Below are 10,324 nucleotides of genomic sequence, written 5' to 3'. Positions count from 1 at the left end.
TGGATGGGTGCCGCTGCAGAGGACGGACAGGGCTCTCCCTCTGTGTGGCGGGAACCGGCGCCATCTTGAGAAGACCCAGGAGCTGGATGGAAGAATGCCGTCATCTTCTGAGGCTGCGATCCCTTCTTCCTTCCTCTGGTCATCATCGGCAGGAGTACTGAAGCAAGGTCCGTTCTGGGGTAGGTAAGTATATTAAATATCGTTATAATAGAGTCGCTTTGTGCCGCTGTCGGAGTTCCACAGCCGGAGCTCTGGCACTATGCGACTTCTCCTCCCGGCATCCGGCCACGCCCCCATACGGTGTTTATTGTACCGTCAGCTCCTCTGTTTTAGGAAGGAAGAAGACGATTTCCTGGTCTAGATTCAGAGACCCCTGGATGACAACTCTGCTTACCCAGCACGGTAGTCAGTGGTAGGGGTGGCGGGATTTATAGTCGGTGGTGGAGGGGCGGTATTTATACAGTGTATACAGTCAGTGGTAGGGGGGGCGGTATTTATACAGTCTGTATACAGTCAGTGGTAGGGGTGGCGGTATTTATACACTGTGTATACAGTCAGTGGTGGGGGTGGCGGTATTTATACACTGTATACAGTCAGTGGTAGGGATGGCGGTATTTATACAGTGTGTATACAGTCAGTGGTAGGGGTGGCGGTATTTATACACTGTGTATACAGTCAGTGGTAGGGGTGGCGGTATTTATACACTGTATACAGTCAGTGGTAGGGGTGGCGGTATTTATACAGTGTGTATACAGTCAGTGGTGGCGGTATTTATACACTGTTTATACAGTCAGTGGTGGGGGTGGCGGTATTTATACACTGTGTATACAGTCAGTGGTGGGGTGGCAGTATTTATACACTGTGTATACAGTCAGTGGTAGGGATGGCGGTATTTATACACTGTATACAGTCAGTGGTAGGGGTGGCAGTATTTATACACTGTGTATACAGTCAGTGGTAGTGGTGGCGGTATTTATACAGTGTGTATACAGTCAGTGGTAGGGGTGGCGGTATTTATACAGTGTGTATACAGTCAGTGGTAGGGGTGGCGGTATTTATACACTGTGTATACAGTCAGTGGTAGGGATGGCGGTAATTATACAGTGTATACAGTCAGTGGTAGGGATGGCGGTATTTATACACTGTGTATACAGTCAGTGGTGGGAGTGGCGGTATTTATACACTGTATACAGTCAGTGGTGGGGATGGCGGTATTTATACAGTGTATACAGTCAGTGGTAGGGATGGCGGTATTTATACAGTGTATACAGTCAGTGGTAGGGGTGGCGGTATTTATACACTGTGTATACAGTCAGTGGTAGGGGTGGCGGTATTTATACAGTGTATACAGTCAGTGGTAGGGGTGGCGGTATATATACACTGTATACAGTCAGTGGTAGGGATGGCGGTATTTATACAGTGTGTATACAGTCAGTGGTGGGGGTGGCGGTATTCATACAGTGTATACAGTCAGTGGTAGGGGTGGCGGTATTGTCACGGGGTTCCGAAGGTGCACTCGGTCCCCCATTGCCAGCAGAACTGTTGCTTAGCTTTTGGAATGAGGTTCTGTGTTTGACCTCATTCCCAGGGCGGCGTTACTAGCTGGGTGGCTCCTTGCTCCTAAGTCTGCCTTGAGCGCCGAGCTGATCACTCGGTGCTCGACTGGTTGGTCTGTCGGTCATGTGACGCTGGCCACGTCACATGACCCTCACTCCCCACTATAAATACAGGCAGCCTGCTGGCTACAGGTTGCCTGTTAATTTCTAGGTTCCTGGCTATTTGTTGGACTGCTGAATACTTACCTGATCCTGTTCCTTGACCATCCTTTTGCCTGATCCTCCTGTACTGCGCATCCGTCCTGGTATTGTGACCTCGGCTCCCACCTGACTACTCTCTTAGGACTCCTCTTGTACTTCTCTGCTTTCCTGGTATTTATGACCCCGGCTTCTCCTGACAATTCTCTGCTTGCTCCATTTGTACTTTGCAGCTTTTCCTGGTATTGACTCGGTCCGTTCACGTCCTGTTGTTTGTCTGTCTGTCATCCCTGCACTTACTCCAAGTTAGGGATTGTCGTCCAGTTGTCCCCTGTCATTAGGACTCGCGAGGCAAGTAGGCAGGGCCAGGGGTAAGGGTGGAGCGCAGTGGTCACTTCCCTCCCACCTGTGTGTGTGTGTACGCGACCGTTACAGATTAACAGGCCCAATAACCACTGTATTATGAATCCTCTGGTGACCCTGACTGACTATGTCTCTAATCTGACGCAGATGGTGCAGGAGTTAGGGGAAAAACTCAGCTCTTTTGAGTTAGGGCAAGGCTCTTCCACTCCTCAGGCCTCCAGTCCGCATTTTGAGCCCCAGATTAAGCTCCCAGAAACCTTTTCTGGAGACCGGAAGAAGTTTCTCTCTTTTAAGGAGAGTTGCAAACTTTACTTCCGTTTGCGCCCCGTGTCCTCTGGCCCCGAGAGTCAACGCGTGGGCATTATCATTTCCCGATTACAGGGTGATCCCCAGGACTGGGCGTTCTCTTTACCTGCTGGCGCCAGTTGTTTATATTCTGTGGAGGGGTTCTTTCAGGCCCTAGTTACCCTCTATGATGAACCAGACAGGGCTCTAGTAGCCGAGAGGGCTCTAAAGGCACTGGTTCAGGGCAATTTACCAGCGGAGGATTATTGCACCCAATTCAGAAGGTGGTGTCTCCCCTCAGGATGGAACAAACCAGCCCTGAAGAGTCAGTTCAGGTCAGGTCTGTCTGATAAATTAAAGGATCTTCTGGTCAGTTATCAACTTCCAGAGACCTTAGAGGAGATGATGACCCTTGTTGTCCGACTTGACCGACGGGTTAGAGAGAGACGACAGGAACAACAGTTCTCTTCCCAGATGGTGGTCCAGCCAGAGGCCTATCCCAGAGACAATGCTGAGGTCTCCACCGAGGAACCCATGCAGGTTGGCATGACCCGAGGGAATCTTCGCCGCAGACGTGGAGAATGCTTTTACTGTGGAGATCCTGACCATTGGATCAACCAGTGTCCTAAGAGGGTCCTCTCTGACAAGTCTCCTAAGGCAAGGCAACCTAAAGACCAGGTACACCCTGAATTTTCTAAATGTAAGCTTTCGGTACCCATTACGATTTCTCTGGGAGTAGATAAATGGCCGGGTAAGGCCTTTATTGATTCTGGCTCAGCGGCTAGCTTTATTGACTCTGAGTATGCTGTTAGATTGGGTATTCCTATGTTTGCCTTACCAACTCCTATCCATGTCATGGCTATTGATGCTACTCCTCTTATTGGTGGTACTGTGAGCTTATGTACCTCGGAGATTTCTCTAACCGTGGGTGTGTGCCACTCAGAGAGATGTTCGCTTCTAGTCCTGGAGAACCTACCTGCTGAGGTGGTACTAGGGTTGCCTTGGCTCCGACTACATAACCCCACTATAGATTGGTCCCATGGGGAGTTGGTGAGATGGGGGCCTAAGTGTGACTCGTGCCTGTCCGTGGTACAGGCTGGGGTCTCAGTAAAGTCTGATACTTTACCCTCTGTTGTTAGAGAATATTCTGATGTATTCTCATCACCAACCCCGGAGGTTCTACCCCCCCATAGACCTTATGATTGTACCATAGAGCTAGTAGAGGGGGCCAAGTTTCCTAAAGGACGAATTTATAATCTTTCAATGCCCGAACGCAAGGCCATGGAAGATTATATTAAGGAGAGCCTTGGTAAAGGGCATATTAGACCTTCTGTCTCTCCTATGGGGGCGGGGTTTTTCTTCATTAAGAAAAAAGATGGTGGTCTTAGGCCATGTATCGATTACCGGAGATTAAATAAAATCACTGTCCAGAATAGATACTCCCTCCCATTGATTCCGGATTTATTTAACCAGGTCCTGGGGGCAACCTGGTTTTCAAAAATTGACCTGAAAGGGGCATACAATCTAATCCGAATCAAGGAGGGAGACGAATGGAAGACGGCATTCAATACTCCGGTAGGACACTTTGAATATCAGGTGATGCCTTTTGGACTCAGCAATGCCCCAGCTGTGTTCCAAAACTTCATGAATGACATTCTTAGGGAGTTCTTAGGTAAATTTGTTGTCTATCTTGACGACATTTTGATATTCTCTCCTGACTTCGAATCCCATGTGTCTCATGTTAGACAAGTATTAGAGGTGTTGACTAAGAATCAGCTATCCGCTAAACAAGAGAAATATGTCTTTGGTGTGCAGGAGATTCTGTTTCTAGGGCATGTTCTGACTCCTCACGCCTTCAAGATGGATCCTGGTAAGGTACTAGCAATTAAGGAATGGGTAAGACCTTCATCCTTAAAGGCCTTACAACGGTTCTTAGGTTTCGCCAATTACTATCGTAAATTTATTATGAATTTTTCCGTAATTGCTAAACCGTTGACCGACCTTACTAAGAAAGGGGCGGATTTGGAGAATTGGTCTACTGAGGCCATTTTTTCATTTGAAGAATTAAAAAAGGCATTCAGTAGCGCTCCCATTCTGATCCAGCCTGATCAGGAGAAACCTTTTATTGTGGAGGTGGATGCGTCCGAGGACAGCGCAGGAGCAGTCCTTTCACAAGGTCCTGCCAGCCTCACTAATCTGAGACCATGTGCCTTCTTCTCCAGGAAATTCTCTCCCACGGAGAGAAACTACGACATAGGGAATAGGGAGCTGCTGGCCATTAAATGGGCATTTGAGGAGTGGAGGCATTTTCTGGAGGGGGCAAGGCATTGTGTAACTGTTGTCACTGACCATAAAAACCTTATGTTTCTCGAGTCTGCTAAGAGGTTGAATCCCCGTCAAGCCAGATGGGCTCTGTTTTTTACTCGTTTTGATTTTTCCATCACGTTCAGGCCGGGAAGTAAAAATGTGAAGGCGGACGCATTATCTCGGAGCTTCCAGGCTTTTCAACCTACTGAGGTACCACCTGAATCCATCCTACCAGCAAAAATCTTCTTAGCAGCTCTTACCCAGGATATCTCGGCTCGCATTAGGTCGGAACAACATCTGGCACCGGTATCCACCCCAACAGATAAGTTGTTTGTTCCCGTACAATTTCGTCTCCAGCTGTTGGGTGAGTGTCACGATTCTGCCTTTTGTGGACATCCGGGTGTTGACGGCACTAAGGATCTGGTTTCTAGATCTTATTGGTGGCCCACTCTAACTAGGGATGTCAAGTCCTATGTGTCAGCCTGTGAGGTTTGTGCCAGGTCCAAGACACCTAGGACTCGCCCTGCTGGTAACCTACTACCCCTACCCATTCCCAGTAGACCCTGGTCCCATATCTCGATGGACTTTATAACTGACCTACCGCTGGCGGAGGGTAAGACTGTAGTGTGGGTAGTGGTGGATAGGTTTAGCAAGATGGTCCATTTCATTCCCCTGTCTAAACTCCCGAATGCCAAAACCCTGGCGTCTATTTTTGTGAAAGAAATTGTTCGATTGCATGGTATCCCGGAAAATATTGTTTCGGACAGGGGTGTGCAGTTTGTCCAAATTCTGGAGGTCCTTCTGTCAAAGATGTAAAATTTCGTTGTCTTTTTCTTCCGCCTACCATCCTGAGAGTAATGGGCAGACTGAACGCCTTAATCAGTCTGTGGAACAATTCCTGAGGTTGTATGTTGCTGATGACCAGCTATTATGGGTCAAATTCCTTCCGTTGGCTAAATTTGCTCTGAATAACCGTGTCAATTCTTCTGCTGGGGTCTCCCCTTTCTTTTGCAACCATGGTTTTCATCCCCGTTTTCATTCTGGGTCGTCCGTCTCCTCCTCTAACCCTGAAGCTGATAAACTCTCCTCCGAACTGTGCACAGTTTGGGCCCGGGTTCAATCGAACCTAGAAAAGGCTCAATGTTCTCAAAAACTCAAGGCCGATAGGAGACGTTCAAGGGGGGTAAACTTTCAGGTTGGGGATAAAGTATGGTTGTCCTCCAAGAATCTATCTCTCAAGGTAACTTCTAAAAAATTTGCTCCTCGTTTTATTGGACCATATAAGATCACGGAAGTGATTAACCCGGTATCTTTTAGGTTGGAGCTGCCTGAGTCATTCCACATTCATAATGTGTTCCATAAATCTCTGCTTAAAAAATATTTTGAACCGGTTGTACCATCAAAAGCCTCGCCTCCGCCAGTTCTTGTTAATGATGCTGTCGAGTATGTGGTGTCTAAAATAGTGGATGTCAGGAAGGTGCGTAATTCCTTGCAGTACCTGATTCACTGGAAGGGGTATGGACCTGAAGAGAGATCTTGGGTACCTGCCAGGGAGGTTCATGCTCCTAGACTTGTTTGTAAATTTCATTTAGAACACCCTGAAAAGCCATCGCCTGAAGTCTTGGGTCCGGTGGCCCCTCGTAAAAGGGGGGGTACTGTCACGGGGTTCCGAAGGTGCACTCGGTCCCCCATTGCCAGCAGAACTGTTGCTTAGCTTTTGGAATGAGGTTCTGTGTTTGACCTCATTCCCAGGGCGGCGTTACTAGCTGGGTGGCTCCTTGCTCCTAAGTCTGCCTTGAGCGCCGAGCTGATCACTCGGTGCTCGACTGGTTGGTCTGTCGGTCATGTGACGCTGGCCACGTCACATGACCCTCACTCCCCACTATAAATACAGGCAGCCTGCTGGCTACAGGTTGCCTGTTAATTTCTAGGTTCCTGGCTATTTGTTGGACTGCTGAATACTTACCTGATCCTGTTCCTTGACCATCCTTTTGCCTGATCCTCCTGTACTGCGCATCCGTCCTGGTATTGTGACCTCGGCTCCCACCTGACTACTCTCTTAGGACTCCTCTTGTACTTCTCTGCTCTCCTGGTATTTATGACCCCGGCTTCTCCTGACAATTCTCTGCTTGCTCCATTTGTACTTTGCAGCTTTTCCTGGTATTGACTCGGTCCGTTCACGTCCTGTTGTTTGTCTGTCTGTCATCCCTGCACTTACTCCAAGTTAGGGATTGCCGTCCAGTTGTCCCCTGTCATTAGGACTCGCGAGGCAAGTAGGCAGGGCCAGGGGTAAGGGTGGAGCGCAGTGGTCACTTCCCTCCCACCTGTGTGTGTGTGTACGCGACCGTTACAGGAATTTATACACTGTGTATACAGTCAGTGGTGGGGGTGGCGGTATTTATACACTGTATACAGTCAGTGGTAGAAACTGCGGTATTTATACACTGTGTATACAGTCAGTAGTAGGGATGGCGGTATTTATACAGTGTGTATACAGTCAGTGGTAGGGGTGGCGGTATTTATACAGTGTGTATACAGTCAGTGGTGGGGGTGGCAGTATTTATACAGTGTTTACAGTCAGTGGTGGGGGTGGCGGTATTTATACAGTGTGTATACAGTCAGTGGTAGGGGTGGCGGTATTTATACACTGTATATACAGTCAGTGGTGGGGGTGGCGGTATTTATACAGTGTATACAGTCAGTGGTAGGGGTGGCGGTATTTATACACTGTGTATACAGTCAGTGGTAGGGGTGGCGGTATTTATACACTGTGTATACAGTCAGTGGTGGGGGTGGCGGTATTTATACAGTGTGTATACAGTCAGTGGTAGGGGTGGCGGTATTTATACACTGTATATACAGTCAGTGGTGGGGGTGGCGGTATTTATACAGTGTATACAGTCAGTGGTAGGGGTGGCGGTATTTATACACTTTGTATACAGTCAGTGGTGGGGGTGGCGGTATTTATACAGTGTGTATACAGTCAGTGGTAGGGGTGGCGGTATTTATACACTGTATATACAGTCAGTGGTGGGGGTGGCATTTTTTATAGTGTATACAGTCAGTGGTAGGGGTGACGGTATTTATACACTGTGTATACAGTCAGTGGTGGGGGTGGCGGTATTCATACAGTGTATACAGTCAGTGGTAGGGGTGGCGGTATTTATACACTGTGTATACAGTCAGTGGTGGGGGTGGCGGTATTCATACAGTGTATACAGTCAGTGGTGGGGGGGAGGTATTTATACACTGTGTATACAGTCAGTGGTAGGGGTGGCGGTATTTATACACTGTGTATACAGTCAGTGGTGGGGGTGGCGGTATTTATACACTGTATACAGTCAGTGGTAGGGATGGCGGTATTTATACACTGTGTATACAGTCAGTGGTAGGGGTGGCGGTATTTATACAGTGTGTATACAGTCAGTGGTGGGGGTGGCGGTATTTATACAATGTATACAGTCAGTGGTGGGGGTGGCGGTATTTATACAGTGTGTATACAGTCAGTGGTAGGGGTGGCGGTATTTATACACTGTATATACAGTCAGTGGTGGGGGTGGCGGTATTTATAGTGTATACAGTCAGTGGTAGGGGTGACGGTATTTATACAGTATTGGGGTGACTCAGCGGCGCCTCCACACGTACGTCTGGATGGAGTTTCCTGGAGAAAGGGCTTCTATCGTCCCCATAGAAGGGTCTGAGATGGAGAAGCTAACATCCTGGGAGGCCCTGTTGAGGATGACCACGATGGCGGAGCCCTCTGGGCTGAGGAATGCCACGCTCTCCAGTGAGGACTTCTGGGTGGCATCCAATCCAACACGTTGTGCCCCCGGGGCGATAAACTTACTGAAGTGCGCCATGTGGTAGAAGGTGGGCTGCTTGTAGAAGACGTCCTTCTCCACATCCACTATGATGGGGCTGTCCACATTGTTACCCACCCTCATGGGGCCCCCGCTCACGTCCAGGGCCAGGTTCCAGTCCGTCCAGCCCGTCACATGGTAATTCAGATCCTCTATGATTCTCCGGCTGTACTCATTTCCCCGCTCCCAGCATCCCAGGCGCACTGCCACATCCCAGGGATGGCAAACAGATAGTAATCTGGGTAAAGGCGGTGCGTACTGCCGAGACTGACGTCTGCGGGGACCACAGAGTCCAGATACCAGTGCACCGCCACACCATGAACATAGCGGGCGGCCCGCGGGTCAGACAGGATCACTTTGGCCCAGTGAGGCAGCAGTATGCGATTGTCGTCTACGATCATGATCTGGACGTTCTTGTGTGAACTGTTGGTGAAGGCCGGGCCCAGATCCAGGGCGATGAAGTCCCTCATGAGCTCCGGGGTGAAGCCGAGGCACTGGAAGGGGTAATCGCTGATCATCCCCGCCGTCGGTTCGTTCTCCACCGTCACCGCCCAGAAGGTCACATTGTGCTTGGCGTATTCAACCAGAAACCTGATGAAGTACTGGGCCCAGGTCTTGTGGTAGCGGTCTCCTGGAGACCCTCTCAAGCTGCCCTTGCCTGTGATATTCCCATTGGTCTTCATCCATGGTGGAGCCGTCCAGGGACTAGCAAACAAGGACAAGGGTCGGCTGGACAGGGCCTCGGCCTTCTGGATGGTTGGGATCTTCAGCTTCACATCTTCTTGCTGCAGGCTGAAGGTGTCCAGTGTGAAGTCCCCCTCGCGGTCCAGGTAAGTGTAGACGCGGGGGGAGAAGTCACAGCTGGCCATGGGGACACGCAGGACGCTGTATCCGATACCTTCCTCCGAGAAGTAGGAGCGCAGGAGGTTGTCCTGGGCCCCGTGCTCAGGGCCAGGATGTTCATGACAGCAGAGTCCGTCACCGCGCCGCCAAAACCCTTCATCACCTGAAACCGCTGCTTGTCGTTCAGGGTGAGGGTCAGACCTGGGGAAAAGAGGGGGCGTCATCGGCATCAGCCCCAACAGGTGGGGGTACTGCGCTGTCTGATGTGCGGAGTGTTACCAGAGGGCCCAGGCGGCTGCTTCCTGATGGGGCCACGGCTCTGCTCCAGACACTTCCCAGACTGGCTGCTCTCATACACAGAGAAGTTCCCCAAGGCCGAAAGTTCCACAGGATCCAGGGTGTCGCAGTAGGTGGCGTTACACCTGCAAACCACCGAGCCGTGCCCGAAACTCTGCCGCTCACAGGGACGAGAGCCCAGGGCCCCTGACAGGGAAGCGAGGGCCAGCAGGACCAGCTCCCGTACGGCCAACATGTCCGCTCCGCGCCCTCTGAGAAGTTTCTCTCCTGTTCTAAATCCTTTTGTGATGTGTATTAGCGGAAAACAAAAAAATATATTTGCTGCTTAGCGGTGCAGTTATTTGTTTTAAAGCCTTTTGTGAAGAGTATTAGCAGAAAAAGAAAAATATATATTTGCCGCTCAGCGTGGCAGATTTCAATTCTAAAGCCTTTTGTGACGTGTATTAGCAGAAAAAGAAAAAATATATTTGCCGCACAGCGGTGCAGTTATCTGTTGAGCCTTTTTTTGATTTGTATTAGCGGAAAAAGAAAAATTATATTTGTGCAGTTATCTGTTGTAAAGCCTTTTGTGATGTGTATTAGCAGAAAAAGAAAAATATATTTTTCGGCTCATTT

The 10,324-nt window shown here is 49.5% G+C and overlaps 1 protein-coding gene and 1 long non-coding RNA gene across 2 annotated transcripts; one reads left to right on the top strand and one right to left on the bottom strand.

The window, feature by feature from the left end:
• The first annotated feature begins 314 nt into the window (after window positions 1-314).
• LOC121001776 lies at window positions 315-8,000 on the top strand. Its single transcript, XR_005779138.1, has 3 exons — window positions 315-802; window positions 1,168-1,488; window positions 7,948-8,000. It is a non-coding gene; the product is annotated as an uncharacterized LOC121001776 (long non-coding RNA).
• A 329-nt stretch (window positions 8,001-8,329) lies between these two features.
• On the bottom strand, window positions 8,330-9,977 carry LOC121001775 (lysosomal acid glucosylceramidase-like). Its single transcript, XM_040432990.1, is given in 4 exon segments — window positions 8,330-8,787; window positions 8,790-9,512; window positions 9,515-9,613; window positions 9,692-9,977. Coding segments are annotated over 4 exon segments (1,530 nt in total). The 5' UTR covers window positions 9,945-9,977; the 3' UTR covers window positions 8,330-8,332.
• Between the last annotated feature and the right edge of the window lie 347 nt (window positions 9,978-10,324).

This window comes from Bufo bufo, chromosome 5 (assembly GCF_905171765.1).
Source record: "Bufo bufo chromosome 5, aBufBuf1.1, whole genome shotgun sequence".
In the NCBI taxonomy this organism is placed as follows: Eukaryota; Metazoa; Chordata; class Amphibia; order Anura; family Bufonidae; genus Bufo; species Bufo bufo.
Note: the sequence above shows the minus strand (reverse complement) of the source record. Positions and strands in the feature narration are given on the sequence as shown.